Source organism: Corythoichthys intestinalis, chromosome 12, assembly GCF_030265065.1.
Source record: "Corythoichthys intestinalis isolate RoL2023-P3 chromosome 12, ASM3026506v1, whole genome shotgun sequence".
Classification (NCBI taxonomy): Eukaryota; Metazoa; Chordata; class Actinopteri; order Syngnathiformes; family Syngnathidae; genus Corythoichthys; species Corythoichthys intestinalis.
In genome coordinates, this window is record NC_080406.1 from 39,667,113 (window position 1) to 39,688,499 (window position 21,387).

General features: G+C 39.2%; 1 protein-coding gene across 2 annotated transcripts in view; it reads left to right on the forward strand.

Moving 5' to 3' along the window:
- Positions 1-21,387, forward strand: part of thsd7ba (thrombospondin, type I, domain containing 7Ba) — a 364,521-nt gene that overhangs the window by 259,663 nt on the left and 83,471 nt on the right. For both annotated transcript variants that reach the window (XM_057851598.1, XM_057851599.1), the window contains exons 15-16: positions 15,101-15,292; positions 20,634-20,900. In XM_057851598.1, coding sequence (XP_057707581.1) covers positions 15,101-15,292; positions 20,634-20,900 — 459 coding nt within the window. The remainder of the gene's footprint in view (positions 1-15,100; positions 15,293-20,633; positions 20,901-21,387) is intronic.

The following is a 21,387-nucleotide window of genomic DNA, read 5'->3' on the forward strand; positions in this document are numbered from 1 at the left end:
CACAACCAGAAAAGGTGACCATAACCTGAGAAAGATTCTGGAGAAGGGCCGATTCCAGACCTTGGGGGACCTGCAGAAACAGCGGACTGAGTCTGGTGTAGAAACATCCAGAGCCAACATGCACAGGCGTGGGCTGGAAATGGGCTACAGGTGCCGCGTTCCCCAGGTCAAGCCACTTTTGAACCTGAAACAGCGGCAGAAGCGCCCGACCTGGGCTACAGAGAAGCAGCACTGAACTGTTGCTCAGTGGTCCAAAGTACTTTTTTCAGATGAATGCAAATTTTGCATGTCATTCGGAAATCAAGGTGCCAGAGTTTGGAGGAAGACTGGGGAGAAGGAAATGCCAAAATGCCTGAAGTCTAGTGTCAAGTACCCACAGTCAGTGATGGTCTGGGGTGCCATGTCAGCTGCTGGTGGTGGTCTATGTTTTATCAAGGGTAGGGTCAATGCAGCTAGCTATCAGGAGATTTTGGAGCACTTCATGCTTCCATCTGCTGAAAAACATTATTGAGATGAAGATTTCATTTTTCAGCACGACCTGACACCTGCTGACAATGCCAAACCCACTGGTAAATGGTTTACTGACCATGGCATTACTGTGCTCAATTGGCCTGCCAACTCTCCTGACCTGAACCCCACAGAGAATCTGTGGGATATTGTGAAGAGGGAGTTGAGAGACACCAGACCCAACACTGTGGATGAGCTTAAGGCCGCTATCGAAGCATCCTGAGCCTCCATAACACCTCAGCCGTGCCACAGGCTGATTGTCTCCATGCCACGCTGCATTGAAGCAGTCATTTCTGCAAAAGTGCATAGCTGATATAATTAATTGAGGGTTGACTGTTTTTTTATTAAAAAACAATGTTTTGTATTGGTCGGATGAAATATGCAAATTTTTTGAGATAGGGATTTTTGTTTTTTCTTGACTTTTTTTTGCCAAAATCATCAATATTAAAACAATAAAAGGCTTGAACTACTTCAGTTGTGTGTAATAAATCTAAAATATTTGAAAGTCTAATGTTTATCAGTACATTACAGAAAATAATGAACTTTATCACAATATGCAATTTTTTTTTAGAAGGACTAGTACATACAATACATACATATACAGTGGGGAGAACAAGTATATGATACACTGCCAATGGGTTTTCCCATTGACAGTGTATCAAATACTTGTTCTCCCCACTGTATATATATATATATATATATATATTAGGGCTGTCAATATTATCGCGTTAACGAGCGGTAATCAATTTTTTTTTATTAATCCCGTTAAAATATTTGACGCAAGTAACGCACAAATGCCCCGCTCATACAGATTAAAATGAGAGCACAGTGAAAGGTGTACTTGTTGTGTTTTTCGGAGTTTTGCCGCCCTCTGCTGGTGTTTGGGTGTGACTGATTTTATAGGCTTCAGCACCCATGAGCATTGTGTAAGTAATTATTGACATCAACAATGGCGGGCTACTAGTTTATTTTTTGATTGAAAATTTTACAAACATTTTTCAAACGAAAACATGAAGAGGGGTTTTGATATAAAATTTCTATAACTTGTCTTTTATGAACTACAAGTCTTTCTATCCATGGATCGCTTTAACAGAATGTTAATAATGGTAATGCCATCTTGTTGATTTATTGTTATAATAAAGAAATACATTACATATGTACCGTATGTTGAATGTATATATCCATCTTGTCTTATCTTTTCATTCCAACAATAATTTAAAGAAAAATATGGAATATTTTATCGATGGTTTGAATTGCGATTAATTGCGATTAATTACGATTAATTAATTTTTAAGCTGTAATTAACTCGATTAAAAATTTTAATCGTTTGACACCCGTAATACATATATATATATATATATATATATATATATATATATGTTCCCGCTATCTAATCTAAAGCTTGCATATATATGACGGAAAACACTCAGGTGACTTGAAGTTCCACTCTGAGACCCCCAATTTGGCCAAATTTCAAAATTGTCTGATATGCATGTGTGATACATCATTGGAAAGGTTAAAATCTGTTTTCTGGGGGAAGAAAAATTTTGAACATAAAGGCATTTAAAAAAAAAAAAAAAAATTAAACAGAAAAACCCTAACTGGAGGCGAGAACACGCGAGAGCAGAATTAAAGACGCCACGGTTTTAACGAGATATTATCGCATACTTACTTTGTTTCGATCCAAAAACTCCATGTAGCATGTATCACCGAGTGTCAAGACACAGCTGTGAATGGCCACTGCCGGATTTTTGGGGGATTTTATGGGTGAAACATGGTGATATAACAAGGGCCGCGATTTTTCATATATTTATCCTTTTAAACGTTTTTTTGGTCTAATTTTCCTTGTTTGGATCGATTATTTATCATCTATCATATCGGCGAAAATGCGACAGTAACAAAAAATACAATTAAGCGATAGTTATGAGGTAGATATCCATGACTTTTTTACAGACACCATTTTTTTCATTGTGACGTCATTTGTTTAAAAGTTTAAAATATGCGAGTGAATACTTTTTATTTTATTTTTTTTTTTTAACTAAATATTAGACATCAATTAATGATTCTAAGCTAAAAATGACAGACATTTGGAATGATAAATACGATTACTTACCTTCTTTTTATGGCTAGGTTGAAACAAAAGCGGTTGCGCGACGTCTGTAAATGTGGGTTTTCAGGGTAAAACGGACAAATTAAAAATAGTTCGGAGGCTTAGTGCGCCATGAATCTGCTATGGCAGGATACGCTATAGACATATTGTTCTATCAAGCACAACAGTTCTTTTGTCTTAAAATACAGCACTTTTTTAAAGTACAGTTTATTTTAAAGACGGGTGCAAGAGCAGAAACTGCGTTTTCAGCCTTGTCTGTGTTTTCTGCAATATACATGTATATGTAATATATGTTAATATTACGTGTATCCCCCTTAATCAAATCGGAAAACAATCACAATTTACTTGAACTTGTTAACCTCTCGCAATTTGATCAAGTTCTGGGGATACCCACTTCCTCATCTAAAACGTGTCCTTTTACCGTTATTTCCTTTTTGATTCGCCCGGCCTAAACTATGACCACGAATGGTGCATGAATACACTAACTTTTTTTTTTTTTTTTAAACTCTACTAATCAAATTATCCACTACATATTACCACAATACAACAATTACCGTTAGACAAAACACAGATGGTCAAGGACCGCCCCGAGTCAGCTGTTTTCCCAACTTAAATTATGACAAAACGTCTTTTACCTTTAATTTTGTGGTACAATTAGAGTTCCAGTTGATTCGTCCGCAGTCGCTTGTCTATCTCCTCCTCGTCTGAGTCCCATCCAACAAGCCAAAAATCACAGGGGTCACCAGATTGAAGGAATCTGACCAAGCCAGACCGCCAGAATCACGCCAGCTGAACCGCAAGACCCGCGCTGGCACAGAGCCAACGGTCCGGACCGGCGGGAACCCGGCAATCCAGCCAGAAGGGCAAACTCCGCGCGTTCACCTTAGTCTTAACCCTTTGTACTGACTCCATTTGGAAAGGTTTAAAGAAGGCTCACCGTAAACAAGTTGACAATTTATTCAGGTCGACAGTGATCAAAACGGCAAGGCAAAACAGAAACACTCAGGCGAGGAGGCAAGGTCACCCTATCACACGTCAACAAAGGGAAACCTTCATTCTTTCGAAGGCTCTCGCTGGGCAGGCCGTGGGCAGGAAGAAGGGTGTGTTTGGGCGTTGTTTAAGATTATTGTCTGTTTGTGGATTGGACAGGAAGATTCGGGAGTTACTGTTGTCAGGGCAACAAGAGTTGTGGATTTTGCCACCTCAGCCTCAATGAGGCTCTTGGAGTCTTGTCAGTCGTGTTATCAGTTGGATATCGGGGGTTGGTTTTCCTTGTGTCGGGACAGGGCGTCCCGCCATCTGTTCTGGACTGTCCTGTAGAACTGATTGCGGGAGTTAGTGCGTCAATCTTGCTCAGTCAGTTGAATGACGCATGCGCTGGGCTTCCATGATAAGAAGGCGTTGTTGATCTCTGAGGCCCTATATTCTGCTTGTTTTGCTTAAACTATAGTATAAGTGCTATTTATTTTATATTGGGTGTGTTAGAGAAATACAAACAGTAAATGAGAAACAATACTATTCCCTGATTGATTATATTGCGTTAGAGCAGAGGTGTCCAAACTTTTTGCAAAGGGGGCCAGATTTGGTGTGGTAAAAATGTGGGGGGCCAACCATGGCTGACGTCCTTTACGTAGAACAATATACTTTATTTTTACTTTACTTTATATTTTAGCAAGCATTCTGTGTGTCACGTTTGCTTTATTATTTTCTTTTAACAATTTCAACAATCTCGCAACTAGCCTTTGTGGCGTTGTCTTTCAACTTTCGGGATCTTGCAAAATACTGCTACTGTGAAATTAAACTAGCTTCGAGTTGCTTCAATTTCTCGCTGCGTATATTCCCTGCAAACTTGTCATACATGTCAGCGTGTCTTGTTTGGTAATATCACCTCACATTGAACTCTTTAAAAACAGCGACTGTCTCTTTGCAAATGAAGAAGACACAGTTGTTGAGTATTTTAGTGAAGAAATAGTCCAATTTCCACCTATACTTGCAGCGTCGGCCGTCGCAGACAACTTTTTTGTTGATTGTTGCCATTCTAGAAACTGGAAGTCAAGGGTCACACAGGGTAATGTTGCTTAGAGTGCTGCTACCTTTTAGTGGGTAAATGAGGAGCAGCATTTAATGTGTAAGCTAGTTCATATGCTGGTAGCAGTACTGCTGACCAATTTATAGTCTGTGTGCGGGCCAAACGTTATTGATCTTATGACAGAGGCTGAGGGACGGATGAAATTTGACCACGGGCCGCATTTGGCCCCCGGGCCACACTTTGGACATGTCTGTGTTAGAGTGATGCAAACAGTTAGACATGCCTTTGAGAAAAGTATAGTTCACTTCATTACTTGAACTATCAAGGATGACAACATACTGTATATGCATAAAACATACTGAAATTCCCTTAAAATTAGTCGCTTTGAGGGGAGTATTGTATTTTGTGTTCGTGTGTGGAAATTAAAAAGTTAAAAATAAATAAAAACATAAAATTTCTGCTTTCATTGCATATTGCTCGCCTTACAAATTACAGCTTGGTTGTAGAGAAATGATTGTGACTTTCGCAAATGTGAAACGTGAACACTTTTTTTTCCCCAAAGCCAGACACTTTGGTGCTCCAAATCTCTATTTATATAGGACAAATTGGCAAATGTCACTTTTAAGGATGCACTTACCAGTATAGTGCATGGAATTTTCTCTAGAGGAAGTTGCCAAAATGACAATCACTTATCATTTCATCACATTGTTGATTTTGGTGTAATTGCGAAATCACAAAGATGAGCAAAAATTATTTGAGAAACAGTGATTCCAGAGCTACAGTATATTTGAAGCTGTGAACTTTTTTCATTGAGCTTCATAATTGATCGACATTTCTCAAATGGATCTATGCAACTTTTCCAGTCAGGGAGGATGAAAAAAGCACACTCGGGAGTAAAGTAAGCCTCCTCGACCTTTAGCAATTCACCTTTTCAATATGATTAAAAATGTCTCTGTTAAATAGGTGTGACATTTCAGGAACTTTGAGGCAAATTAAAAAGTACCAAAGTATATAATTTTTCTTTCTTTTTTTCTATAAGTCTTTGAGTGCCATTGCGAAGCTCTTTTCATTCTTCAGGAATTGAAATGAGTTTATCGCTAGTAGACGTCTAATCTATTTGTAGTGGAGTGAAGTGGGAGCGTGGCAGCGAATGAAGAAAGCATTCAAATGCTTCAAATGGATTGGACGTCTATTGTAACTGCATTTGGTTTGGATAGACTATAGATAGAAAAGGAAAAAAAAACTGTGCATTAATTCAATAACATTCTTCTCAAAGTTCAACAAGATAAGGAAAATATGAAGAGTGAGCCCTTTCAAAGAGTGTCCTTTCAGCTATTCATCCAAATGTATCACCATTCTAAGTTTGTGTATGATTTAAGATGATCCCTGTCTGTGGGTGAGATGATTTGAAATACCACATATGTGGACTTAGCCAACCCCAAGGCTGAACACGTTCTGTTGAAAGTCGAGTCGAGGGTTCAGTTTTTGCTGCGACGGAATCTGCCAACGAAAGGACATTTGGGTTGACAGAATGAGCTAATGACTTACGTACGGTTATAGTACACTGGCCCAGGAAAAAGACAAGTTCAAGAGGATAACAGTAAATCAGGATTTGCACATATAAATATTTTTTCAGTCATGACAATTGAGTGAAAATTCAACACGATTAACATATAACGGATCATTTAATTATATATATATATTTTTTAAATCTTCCTAGATATCCATAAACTTTTTAATACAGCATTACACTCACGGTTACACTAAACATTTAACCCTCATACAATTATTTGTGACAGCATTGTTAACAGTGCACTTTTGCCAAAACGTGTGCAGTGCACTTTTCAATTTTTAACAATTCATGTTTTGTTATTAGATTTTTTTTTTTTTTTAGTTTTCTCTGCTCATGTTAAATTAATGATGAAATTCCTCATTTTTAACAATTTTTCTTTTTTTTTTTTTTTTTTTTCATTAAACGTGCTGTTTTGAATTATATAATCAAATGTATCACAATTTTTGTACACAAATGGGGACCAAATGATTTTTGTCAGAGGCTAACATATAAAAGTCAAAGAGAAATCAATGAAATAGATGCTGGGGAAAATAGAGAGGATTAACCCTTTCATTACCCTTTTCTAAATACTGTTTTTTCACTTCTTTGTGGAAAGATGATTTGACTGTGCTAGCATCTTTGGAAGTGTATCTGATCGTGTTTTCATTTATTCTCTAAACCACATGGCAAGAAATCCGAAGATTTCCTTTCACGGATTTTCTCTGTCGTCTGCAGGATTAGATTGCGGTTTACCTTGCTGCATAAATTTGCATACTAATGAGGTCATTCTTGCAAATCCCTGTGTGGCTATGAATATTTTTTTGTTGATCCACAGTTGACCTAAACCTAATTTACATGCATGCTTTTCTCTTTTTTTATTATTTATGACTTAGTTTTAACTACATTGTATAACAATTTCATTCATTTATGTTAATGACTAATTGTACAAAGCTTAGGGAAGCTTGAGTGAGGAATGAGGCACAAATCTTTCAGCTGTTGCTGCCCTTTAAATCACATGTAATTTGTTAAAATGACACAGTCGTAACTCTCTATTCGATCAATATTCCCATTTCTAACTGTTATTATTAATTAAGACAACATGCAGGGTTTTTTTTTCACAGTGAGAGTAGACACCAATTTTCCCCAGATGCAATGTTTTTCATGTACTACTTCATTTATAATTTACTACACCATACCATTGGCATTGCCCACTGGTGCAGCAATGATATCGCCATGAAATTGCTGGTCTAAAACGGAAGAATCACTTGTGACCTCAGCAATTATTGGATGGCAGTGGATTTTTTTTTTTTTTTTTTTTTTACAGTGCCTTGCAAAAGTATTCGGCCCCCTTGAACCTTGCAACCTTTCACCACATTTCAGGCTTCAAACATAAAGATATAAAATTTTAATTTTTTTGTCAAGAATCAACAACAAGTGGGACACAATCGTGAAGTGGAACAAAATTTATTGGATAATTTAAACTTTTTTAACAAAAAAAAAACTGAAAAGTGGGGCGTGCAATATTATTCGGCCCCCTTGCGTTAATACTTTGTAGCGCCACCTTTTGCTCCAATTACAGCTGCAAGTCGCTTGGGGTATGTTTCTATCAGTTTTGCACATCAAGAGACTGACATTCTTGCCCATTCTTCCTTGCAAAACAGCTCGAGCTCAGCGAGGTTGGATGGAGAGTGTTTGTGAACAGCAGTCTTCAGCTCTTTCCACAGATTCTCGATTGGATTCAGGTCTGGACTTTGACTTGGCCATTCTAACACCTGGATACGTTTATTTTTTAACCATTCCATTGTAGATTTGGCTTTATGTTTTGGATCATTGTCCTGTTGGAAGATAAATCTCCATCCCAGTCTCAGGTCTTGTGCAGATACCAACAGGTTTTCTTCCAGAATGTTCCTGTATTTGGCTGCATCCATCTTCCCATCAATTTTAACCATCTTCCCTGTCCCTGCTGAAGAAAAGCAGGCCCAAACAATGATGCTGCCACCACCATGTTTGACAGTGGGGATGGTGTGTTCAGGGTGATGAGCTGTGTTGCTTTTACGCCAAACATATCGTTTTGCATTGTGGCCAAAAAGTTCAATTTTGGTTTCATCTGACCAGAGCACCTTCTTCCACATGTTTGGTGTGTCTCCCAGGTGGCTTGTGGCAAACTTTAAACGAGACTTTTTATGGATATCTTTGAGAAATGGCTTTCTTCTTGCCACTCTTCCATAAAGGCCAGATTTGTGCAGTGTACGACTGATTGTTGTCCTATGGACAGACTCTCCCACCTCAGCTGTAGATCTCTGCAGTTCATCCAGAGTGATCATGGGCCTCTTGGCTGCATCTCTGATCAGTTTTCTCCTTGTTTGAGAAGAAAGTTTGGAAGGACGGCCGGGTTTGGTAGATTTGCAGTGGTCTGATGTTCCTTCCATTTCAATATGATGGCTTGCACAGTGCTCCTTGAGATGTTTAAAGCTTGGGAAATCTTTTTGTATCCAAATCCGGCTTTAAACTTCTCCACAACAGTATCTCGGACCTGCCTGGTGTGTTCCTTGGTTTTCATAATGCTCTCTGCACTTTAAACAGAACCCTGAGACTATCACAGAGCAGGTGCATTTATACGGAGACTTGATTACACAGAGGTGGATTCTATTTATCATCATCGGTCATTTAGGACAACATTGGATCATTCAGAGATCCTCACTGAACTTCTGGAGTGAGTTTGCTGCACTGAAAGTAAAGGGGCCGAATAATATTGCACGCCCCACTTTTCAGTTTTTTATTTGTTAAAAAAGTTTAAATTATCCAATAAATGCTGTTCCACTTCACAATTGTGTCCCACTTGTTGTTGATTCTTGACAAAAAACTTAAATTTCATATCTTTATGTTTGAAGCCTGAAATGTGGCGAAAGGTTGCAAGATTCAAGGGGGCCGAATACTTTTGCAAGGCACTGTATATTGTCTCTTAATAATGGAGGCTCATTACTCGCCCATAAAAATATGAACAACTAACGACTTCTTTGTAGTTGATTTGATTTGACAAAAGTTGAATCGATGATGTCGTTGATATTTTTCCAGCACACTTCAGTTGTCAACAACTGCCTCAGAGACTGACTTATGTTGACGGACTGGCATAGCCAAACAAATAAAATGTACAATTTACAAAAACGTTTGCAGGTAACTTACATGAATACTTTAAGACGGGTGACAAGCAGATCACTACTCATGATATTAACTCGTTATAGGGCACTCGTTTAACACATTGGATGCCATTGACAGCGCTAGAAGTCCAATCTATTTTGACGTGGAGGGTGGCAGCGATCATTCCCAGTAACAATGGAGTTAAACACTATTTAATTGAAAAAAATATCCATAATTTTTCACAGTGTTACTGCGTGGTTTGAACAATGCATTAATCTTGTTTTTATTATTATTATTTATTTTTACTATATTCTATTTATTTTTTTAAATGTTAGGTTCCTGGGTGAGCGGGGGACCCAAGCGCAGAGGAGGCAGGCAAGGTGGCAGGGGTTACAATAGTTTATTGTATAATGAGACAGCGGTCTGTGTCCAAGTGATCAGGCAGGTATTTGGCGATTGAGCTGGTGAGCTGACGAGGCAGGCAAGCAATGCAGGACCTGTGAATGAAGATAAAATGAGCTAAAGCAAGGCAATACAGAGTTCTAGAATGAATAAGGGCTAGTGTCACAAACTCTTGGAGTGGAGTTGTTGATCTGGCACCTGGTCCCAGGCTCACCCATCTGTCCAATCCTGCAATCAAGGCAGACACACATATACACACACACACACACACACACAAAGAGGAGGCGCAGGGCTCAGGGGGCAGGATCCCTAACATAAAAAGTGAGATGTTTAAGTTGTGTTTTTAGTGTAATGGCAGACAGCAAGGACAGACCCCCCCCACCCCCCACATGTTGACTATTAAGCCTGAGTTATGCTCCCGCGTTGCGGTGACGGTGCAGCGACTGCGTCATTCGACATTCGATGGTTCTCCGGCCAGGAGATGCGTTGCTCTGTAATTCAGGGCCAAGCCACTAGAGGGGTGTGGCGTTATGTTTTTACGGTTTTGGGGCATGCTTGTTGACTTCCTCTTGTCTAGTTTAACGGAGAAAAAAATAAACAATGCAAGATGGAACGCTTGAATGTGGATCTTCAGCTCATCAGCATTGAATAAATGTTGATCTTAAAAATGTTGAGGTGCAGGCGACGCAGAAGATGGTTTCGAGGTGGTCTGTCGAACTTTTGATGCCGCATAGAGAGTTCTAGCCTCGGGTGGAAACCGTTTTGTCCGAGGTCAAAGCCCTCTGGCCTGATTTGTTTGCCGTGTTCTACAACTAGCCAGTGGGAAGCCATAGCAGACTTCTGGCGTCTATGGAACTTCCCTAACTACGTTGGAAGCCTTGATGTTAACGTTATCATAAAAGCACCGAGGAACTCTCAGTCAGTGATGATGTATCGTGTGTGAACTGTCTGTTGTTGAAAATTAAACATCGAAACAACTCTTTTGGCACCAAACCTGTGCTTTATTCTTCAGATACTTGAAGTGTGACACGTAAATAAGTCACAGACTGACAGCAAACATATGTACACAATAGATGTTGAAGCGCACCAACCAAAAATACGACATAAAGTGATAAAAAGCTGGCAGTTTTTGGCCGACTGGGTCACCGCTTTGTGTAGCACACACGCCTCGGTGGTTCTTCCATTTTTTTTTTTTTTATTCAACTGCTGACCTTGTCATTTGGCAATCTTTATGATGTCTTGAGGAGACTCGCTCTTCGATGATACTGCTGTTGGCTTGGTCCATTTTTAATGTTTTAATGTCAAAATAATGTTTGATTCTATTCTGCAATGGCGGTGATTTTGCGCTGAACCGGAAACAATAGCCTGAGCAGACAAATCAAAGTCCATTTCCGCCACGTCATATGCGTCGACGTGACGCTAGGGTTTGAAAATTCAATAGGAACACGTCAGGTTACGGCACAGGGTCGTAAATCGGGTCTTCCTTGACGGTCTGGTCTGACGCGGAAGCATAACTCTGCCTTTAGATTGCACTACAGCCATTGCACTTTCAACTGTTTCACCAGACATGGTTAAAATATGGTTAACATTTGTGTTGTATTGGTACAGATATGGCACTGGAATTATGTCATCAGTATCGGCCGGCACGAAGAAATAACTTTGCTATGCTATGCAATATGTGTTTGCAATATGTTTCCAACTGCTGGTCTTCCTACCCAAGATGGCCGCAAGCTACGCAGGCCGCCGTAAAACAACAACAAAAGCGGCCGCTAGCTATGCGGGCCACCGTTGAAAAAAAAAAAAAAAAAAAAAAAAAACAGCTCTCACCACCCTTCCTAAGATCACGATAGACGTTTATTCATGTGGCATCCAATCGTCATTCTGCTATGAATTGAAATAAGTTAATTACTACTAGACATCCAATCCATTTGAAGTGGGAGGGTGGCAGTGAATTGATGTTTTTTTCATTCACTGTTAGCCCTTCTACTTCAAATGGATTGGACATACACTCACAGGCCACTTTATTAGGTACACTATGCTAGTAACGGGTTGGACCCCTTTTTGCCTTCAGAACTGCCTCAATTCTTCGTGGCATAGATTCAACAAGGTGCTGGAAGCATTCCTCAGAGAGTTTGGTCCATATTGACATGATGGCATCACACAGCTGGTGCAGATTTGTCGGCTGCACATCCATGATGCGAATCTCCCGTTCCACCACATCCCAAAGATGCTCTATTGGATTGAGATCTGGTGACTGTGGAGGCCATTTGAGTACGGTGAACTCATTGTCATGTTCAAGAAACCAGTCTGAGATAATTCCAGCTTAATGACACGGTGCATTATCCTGCTGAAAGTAGCCATCAGAAGTTGGGTACATTGTGGTCATAAAGGGATGGACATGGTCAGCAACAATACTCAGGTAGGCTGTGGCGTTCCAACGATGCTCAATTGGTATCAAGGGGCCCAAAGAGTGCCAAGAAAATATTCCCCACACCATTACACCACCACCACCAGCCAGAACCGTTGATACAAGGCAGGATGGATCCATGCTTTCATGTTGTTGACGGCAAATTCTGACCCTACCATCCAAATGTCGCAGCAGAAATCGAGACTCATCAGACCAGGCAACGGTTTCCAATCTTCTATTATCCAATTTCGGTGAGCTTGTGCAAACTGTAGCCTCAGTTTCCTGTTCTTAGCTGAAAGGAGTGGCACCCAGCGTGGTCTTCTGCTGCTGTAGCCCATCTGCCTCAACGTTTGACGTACTGTGCGTTCAGAGATGCTCTTCTGCCTACCTTGGTCGTAATGGGTGGTTAGTTGAGTAACTGTTGCCTTTCTATCAGCTCGAACCAGTCTGGCCATTGTCCTCTGACCTCTGGCATCAACAAGGCATTTCCGCCAACAGAACTGCCTCTCACTGGATATTTTTTTCTTTTTCGGAGCATTCTCTGAAAACCCGAGAGATGGTTGTGCGTTAAAATCCCAGGAGATCAGCAGTTTCTGAAATACTTAGACCAGACATTCTGGCACCAACAACCATGCCACGTTCAAAGTCACTCAAATCACCTTTCTTCCCCATACTGATGCTCGGTTTGAACTGCAGGAGATTGTCCTAAACCATGTCTACATGCCTAAATGCACTGAGTTGCCGCCGTGTGATTGGCTGATTAGAAATTAAGTGTTAACGAGCAGTTGGACAGGTGTACCTAATAAAGTCGCCAGTGGGTGTATAGTGCCTTAAATGGCAGCCAATAGTTAAGCAATGTCTAACCAAGCCTTAATAATGAGTACCGTATTTTTCGGACTATAAGTCGCACCCGAGTATAGGTCACACCAGCCATAAAAAGCCCAACAAAGAGGAAAAAAAAACATATATAAGTCGCATCGGAGTATAAGTCGCATTTTTGGGGGAAATTTTCTTGATAAAATCCAACACATAGAACAGATATGTCGTCTTGAAAGGCAATTTAAAATAAAAATACAATAGAGTACAACATGCTGAATAAGTGTACAGCAGTGTTTTTCAACGTTTTCTCTGTCACGGCACGTTTTTACATTGGAAAAAATGTCGCGCCACACCACAAACCAAAATGGTTCCAAAATTACCTTCTGTACAGTATATTTATTTATAAAATAATTTCTCAATATTTATACTTAATCAGTGTGAAACTTGAGCCAGTATGGATGAACAAAAAGCCGATATCCTAGCAGGAATATTCGTCAACAGCACTAAGTCTGATTTTATTTTTTTATAGCAATTAGGCTTGAAAAGCTCAGAATTGTCAGACGGGGACATTAGAAATGTATTTAATCGCATCAGGGGCAAGCATCTCACTGGCAATGGCTTTGCCGGCACGTAGTATTGTCTCTTTTTGGATTCAGCAACAGTTTAGCAGGAGTTTAGCAACAAGGTAACTGGCTTTGAGGTCTTTCTCATTTACCTTTGTAGTGTTTCTCAAAAAAGTTGCCTTTTTTCTCTCTGTGTTTTCATGGAGGTGGACAAAATAGTCAATCGACTTGTTTTGAAACGAGAGCAAATGCAACTGCTCGCGTCACGTTCGAGAACTGCTCGGATTTTTAGCCATCAGCTACCTTGCTGTCCTCAACAATGACTTAGAATAAAACACAGGGGGAGGATTAACGGTCTCACATATGGATGAAATGAAAAGGACAGTTCCGTGTATATTGACACTTGACGACTCTAATCAAATGATGTACAGTAGACGTGCTGGGGTCCACATTTTCGCGGATAGGAAGATAGCTGATGGCTAAAAATCTGAGCAGTTCTTGAACGCGACACGAGCAATACCTTGCTCATTTGCACATGACCGCGAGCTTCTACCTACTCCTCTCCTACTGCAACTTGTAACGCGTGGTAAGTAGGATGCATGCATAAAAGTAACTAAAAGGGGAGAAGCTTCCACTTATGCACATTTATTCACAAAATAATAATAAATCGACCTTAACCACTCGTCACTTGGGAGCTCAACAGTTTGCACACACTCCAACATAAAAGTAAGCAGCAACAGAGGAAGACCATATTCAGTGTAAATAAAGCAGCACCACCGCGTGGTGGATGTCGGGAGGAACACCATTTAAGGGTGACTGTTCCAAACTCCGCGCGACGACGCAAAAAAAAAAAAAAAAAAAAAAAAAAAAACGATATTGGATAACTTGTCATGGCACACCTGACGATCTCTCACGGCACACCGGTTGAAAAACACTGGTGTACAGTATGATAGTGTAACATGATGCATGAATGAGGAAATGCGAACGTGGCCGGTATGTTAACGTAACATAGGTATAAAGAGCTATTCATATAACTATAGCATAAGGAACATGCTAACAAGTTTACCAAACCATCAGTGTCACTCTAAAACACCAAAATAACATGTGAAATGATATAATTATGTGTTAATAATTTCACACATAAGTCACTCAAGAGTATAAGTCGCACCCCCAGCCAAACTATGAAAAAAAAACTGCGACTTATAGTCCGAAAAATACGGTATGCAGTAATTTAGTATTAAAAGGCAAAAAAAAAATTATAATTTTAAAAAAAAAACAATATCAGTACATTATCGCATTCAGCCGATACCACACAGTCGGGTGTCGGAATCTGTATCAGGAGCCAAAAAATACTATTATGCCGTAATATTATGTAAACTTTATATGCTTTTGCATTGTTTTAGGCTGGTGGGGGTGGGGTGGAAGGTAAACCAAGCGGCCTGCCGGCCTTATAATGCACTGGGGTATATCCTCAATTTACTATTTCTTGGGATTTTTATGACAGCGTGAAAACACTTGTCGAACTCTGTCAAATGTAATCTTTGAGCAATGTTCTCCTCTTCTATATCTGCAGGTCTCAGTTGCGTCGGAGAGAACGATGAAGCAGCCAACCTGACAGAGTGCCTACGCTGGGCTGGTCCTTTGCCCGCTCAGATTCGAGCATGTCGAGTGGCTTGCAAGGATGACTGCGCTCTAACAGCTTGGTCCAAGTTCTCTGAATGTGCAGGATGTGGCAGCTTCCAAAGTCGCAAGCGCTCGCTAACAGGTAAGAGTACCTTTGAAACCAGGTTGGACTGAATTGAGGTGTTAAAGACGTTCACCATCTTTTATATTTCCTTCGTGTACTTTGCTCAGGTCTAAATTAGGTGTTTCATAGTGTGTAATCCCTGATTTCAACACAGATGGCCGAATCTGAATTACATGCTGTCTTTGCAGAGCAGCCTGGATACTATCAGTCTTCATGAATATTTGAGCCAGTGCCACAGGGGCTGGAGTAAACACACCCGGTCTCTTTCCATAATGCTCCTCGAACCCAACACATAAAATTGGCCTGAGTTCAGTTCTAGGTCATCCCTAATGGCTGTTTGTATGTGCTACACTTTAGGGCCATTATATCTACTTAAATGTCATGGCTTTATTTCTCCATTTTGTATAATTGTGAGGCTTCAAGGTCATTAAAGTTGACTGAATAGCAAGCAACTGCTAAAACTTGTCAGCGTGTCAACAAGCAATGTTTTATTTATTTTTTTTACAGTAGATAGTGGATTTAGTTCAGAGATAAAAATCCTTTAAATGGGCAGGCAATGACTGCCATATTTTTCCGACTATAAGGCACTATGGTGCAAACTAAACTATGAATTACTACTATTAAACTGCTAAACAAACAATTTAACTTTTTCTGGGACTAATTTAAATCTGCCGTTGATGGAGCTAAAAATCCAATCCATCTTGATCGGGAGAGGGCGAATGAACATTTGATCCTTGACCCGACAATACTAGTTAACGAAGCACTAGAAAGCTAGGCATGTTCATTAATTATGATCTGCTGAATTGCTGAAAACAAAGTGCACTGCCATGGTTGCAATATGAAATAGTAAAAGATTTGAGTGCTAAATTCATATTCTACATTTAAAATTACATCAGTGCATTCAGTCATCAGTCATTCTCATTTTTTTACATGGTTAACGTTTTTTTTAGAAACTTTAAACTACATTAGGTTATTTTCATTTTCATTCATATTTTCATTCGTTTTATTAATAAATCTTTTACGATGTACTCAAAGTAACGCTGTAAACTACAGTAATATTAGGTATTTGACTGCTGTAACTGGAATGCTCGAACAAAATAGGTTTAAAGTCACTAAGCACAAGTCGAATTCATACTTTACTGTCCATTATTATGGGAAAAAATTAGGACTGTTAAACGATTACAATTTTTAATCGAGTTAATCACAGCTTAAAAATTAATCGTAATTAATCGCAATTCAAACCATCTCTAAAATATGCCATATTTTTCTGTAAATTATTGTTGGAATGGAAAGAATACACAAGACGGATAAATATTCAACATACTGTACATACAGTAAGTACTGTTTTTGTTTATCATAACAATAAATCCACAAGATGGCATTAACATTATTAACATTCTCTCTGTTAAAGGGATCCACCAATAGAAAGACCTGTAGTTCTTAAAAGATAAATGTGAGTACAAGTTATAGTAATTTTATATTAAAACCCCTCTTAATGTTTTCGTTTTAATAAAATATGTAAAATTTTCAATCAAAAATAAACTAATAGCTCGCCATTGTTGACGTCGCCGAGCAAGACGTCACATGGGCTTCCTGCCGTTCTTCCACAGTGTCTTTAACTACGTAAGGTAGTGATTGAAATACACCGCAAGGGGTCAATGGCGAGTTTGAATTAACTAGAGATCCAGCCAACGAGTGCGTTTTGCCCCTCGACTGACGCCGTAGTTTCCCGGTTCATTGTACCTTACGTTCATTCGAGTGTCAACTTTACAACGTACGAGACCTCTGATAGTTTGTATATTGTGACTAAATATTGACATCTAGTGTATTTGTTTAGCTAAACGAAATGTTTGAATAGAGTTTGACCACAGTCTGAGTAAGTTTTATGTGTATTTTGCATAGCTATTATGATTGGGAATGCCAGTTCTCTTTGCATTGAACGCTTTCCTTTTTGTGAACATTATTCTCTTTTTCTTTGAGAGACAGGAATGTCATTTTTGTTGTGCTTTCACTAAATGATACTGTAGTAACTTAACTGTTCCACCCTGATGCATGATAGGAAGTTGGGCAACCATAACTGTCAGTGGTGGCTGCAAATGGTTATATGTTCTGCGTTGTGTTCAAAGAAGCGTGTTAAGATAAAGATAATCTCCTGTCATTCTCCATATGTCACTCGCAACAATAGTTATGATTGTGGTGAAAGATTTGCCAAAGCTGTTATGTACTTCCTTAATCTAAGTAAATGTAAGGCCGAGACTTGAATGCAACAACACTTCTTTATTCAGTGTGCTTCTCAGCATATATATCACAGAGACATCACAGAGATTCATTTTATACTGTCATACTACACCCACAGGAAGTGCACACTATGGCAAGAGCAGTGTGACATAAATATGTCACAAAAGCTTATGCCAATAAACTGTGCGGTCCAATGAACACCTGTGTCTAATCGCAATTCTCAATGTGCAAATAATGGCGTCGTTGTAATCTGTTTGAGGCAATGCATGCGTCGATCATTCCGCGCATGCGTTAATTGCATCAAATATTTTAACGTGATTATTTTAAAAAATGCATTACCGCCCGTTAAGGCGATAAATTTGACAGCACTGGAAAAAATATAGCATTTTAAATGTGCCATTTGTGATGGAGAAGAAAACCTGACAATTTGGATGTAGCGGTGATGTTTCCTTAATCATAAGAATTGAATTTGGACTTTTTTTTTTTTTTTTTTTTTTTTACCTTTAAGTTACTGAAAGCACTTTTTTAATTATTAAGATAATGTTGATTATATACTGTAATTTTCAGACTATACGTCGCTGCTTTTTTCTTTCAATTTGAATCGTGCAGTTTATAGTCCAGTGCCGCTTATTTGTTGATTAATTTGGGTTAATTAACCGGGAAAACTTTATTTGACAGCGACGTCATAAGACTGGCATAAGACTGTCATAGTGATGAAATGGCACTGTCATGGGCATGAATGAATGCTTATGACAGATGTCATTAAGTGTCATCTGGCAAATTTTGTCACTAACAATTTGCTAGATGACACTTAATGACATCTGGTGTAAGCATTCATTCATGCTCATGACAGTGTCATGTCATAATTATGACGGTTTTATGACAGTCTTCTGATGCCGCTGTCAAATAAAGTTTTCCCGGTCAATATATTTTGGTGTGAATATCTCATAATTCAGAGAGGACAGCTGTGGCTTATAGTCCGGTGGGGCCTATCTATCAACAAATGCCGTTTTCGTGTCAAATTTGGTCAGTGGCGGCTTAAGCCTGGGTTATGCTTCTGCATTGCTGTGACGGCGTAGTGATTACGGTGTCAATGAGCATACGATCGTTCTGCGGCAAGGGAATGCGTTGATCTGTAATTCACTGCCAGGCCACTAGAGGGGTGTGGTGTTGTGTTTGTATGGTTTTGGGGGACCCTAGTCGACTTCCTCTAGTTTTCTTCCGGTTACACAACAATGCCAACGGAGATGGAACGCTTGAATGTGGGTCTTTAGCTCATCAACATTGAACAGCAAATGTTGATCATGCAAATGTCGAGGCGTCGAGGTGATGCAGAAGAATGTTGTGGAGGTGGTCGTTAGCGCAAGAATGTTTGTATATGGCGATGATTTTGCGCTGAACCGGAAACAACAGTCTGCAGACCAGCAGACCAATAACAGTCCATTTGCGGCACGTCACCATGCGTTGACGCGACGCGTAGTCAGAATTTTGTTTAGCTGCACATCAGGCTACGGCAGAGGGTCATAAATCGGGTCTGCCTTGACGGCGTAGGTCGGCCGCAGAAGCATAACTCAGCCTTTATAGTCCGAAAATGATGGTACCTTCATGAACAATAATGGACCAACATGTCATTCTCTTTATGTTTCGAAAATGACTTTTTTTGTATGTATGCACACTGTATCCAACCAGCTGCTTCCGCCAACATTATTATACATTATTCTGAACTCGTTTTTTTTTTCTATAGGCTGCAACACTAAGTCACATTTTAGTGCATCTTTAATATAAATGATATTTTTGATGCCTCTACTGCAATTTTATGCAACAATTTTATAATTGTTTTTGCACCACTCTAGGGCTATTTTATGAAATGATTTTATAGTACATGAAAGACTAGGATAATGTTTGGAGAGACAAGAGAATTTCAAAATAGATATATTCTGCTCTACTAAGTAGCTTTGTTATTTAACAACTGTCAAATGAGTCGGTATGAATGCTCAAGTATATGTAATAATGAATATCGTTTATATTAATGCTGAAGTTGGTAAAACTGTTGTTTTGTTCCATTCTTGAATCAAAGGTGCAGTTCAATTCCTTATTGAAGAACAGAAAGTGTTACAAGAAGTAGAGAAACCTTGATGTGCATTAAACAGTTTAGAGAAGGAAACAGTAGGTTCTGCTGTAAAGGCTATAGTGCACTTTGGGTTGTCCTGAAATGTCACTCGAAAACATTTGACAGCTTGGCTCAACAATCATACTAACCCATCATCCAACTTTTACAGAGTAGTGTGATAGTAATGGCTTCAGACTGAACAGATGGTGTTCAAAATGATATATTTTATAAGCAAAAAGATATGTTTATTTCTACAAATAGAAATAAAAATGACACTAATCACAACCGTCTGTTGAAAACTAATTATTTGTATTATGATATATTAGGTTATCAACTCTGTCGGATAATATTTACTCTTTTGTCAGTTTTGAATTTAAAACGGATTTAAAGCTCAATAAAATAACTGTTATTGTCCATGTGTATTTTGAAATTCATAAAATAAAACATTTACCATTTCTGACAAATCATGCCTGCTTATATTCATCCGAGGTTTTTTTTTCCCCCCACAGATTTTTTGTCATCATTAGCCTCATGACTATTACTCAGTAATTATTCAACTATTGTACAACTTTAACATTCTTACCTATTATTCACCCTGCAATTCAGCACCATGTGAGTTCTCGTCTTTCAAATGAGGCTAACATGTTAAACAAATGCAACTTAATTTGCGGCAAATACAAAAGATGATTATTTTAATCCAGAAAAATATTGTGTGGTTGTAATTGAAGCAGGCCACAAGCAGGCTGAGAAAATGGACAGAATGCTTGCACAATTAAGCTACAGAGGCCCTGCGCTTTGCTTACCAACCACTGATACATATTACATTTTAAACATTGTATTTTTGCAAAACAGATTAGGAATTACAGTATATCCAGAGAGTACGTATAAGTAGGATATGCCAAATTTAAATCTTGTTACAAAGTGACCATCCATTGATTATGGGGAAACAAACATAAGTCTGTGTAATTGTTATTTATATCTATTTTTTCAATCACGCTATCATCCCATCAGGTCGCAGTAAAAAGAAGGAACAATGCCTGAATGAGGCTTTATACCCGCTGGAAGAGAAAGAGACTTGTCCCTGCCAGGAGTACTTGTCCCAACCTTTCGGGAACTGGTCTGATTGCATTCTCCATGAACCTTCCACTGCGGGCTCGCTGCACGGTTGGATGAGCGCCCAGGAAGTGAAAGAGTGTGGTCAAGGTCTACGCTACAGAGTTGTGGCTTGCATTGATCAGCACGGACGCCTGGTGGAGCCTACTCTATGTACAGACACCGGTAAGACCAAATTGTATACATATTTGGACACCGAAAAAAATAAATAAATAAGGCAAAATGCTGGCAGCTATAGTTGCCAGAATATAACCATTTAAAATAATAAAATAAAAAACGGGAAAATCATAAACATGTAAAAACAGTATGATGCTTTAGTAACTGCAAATTCTATGGTGGATTTTTGTAACTAAAAATCACAGTACAAAAAAAATATTAATTTTGCACTTATTTGTCAGCTGAGCTTTATGACCACTGAGCTAATGAAGCCTTGTTGGAGGAAGTGCTGTGCGTAGAGCAGGGTAGTATAGCCGTACTCCCTGAGGAACTTACAAGAGCGTACCGGCAGGTGAAACTAGACCTAGACTTTTGGCTCAGTAGTCAGCACTCTAAACTACCACAGTGACAATGATTCAAACCATAGGCGGTCATTGAAGGTGGTTCTGGGAGGGCAGTGCCACTCCGATGGCCAAAAAATATCATTGCTTGTAAA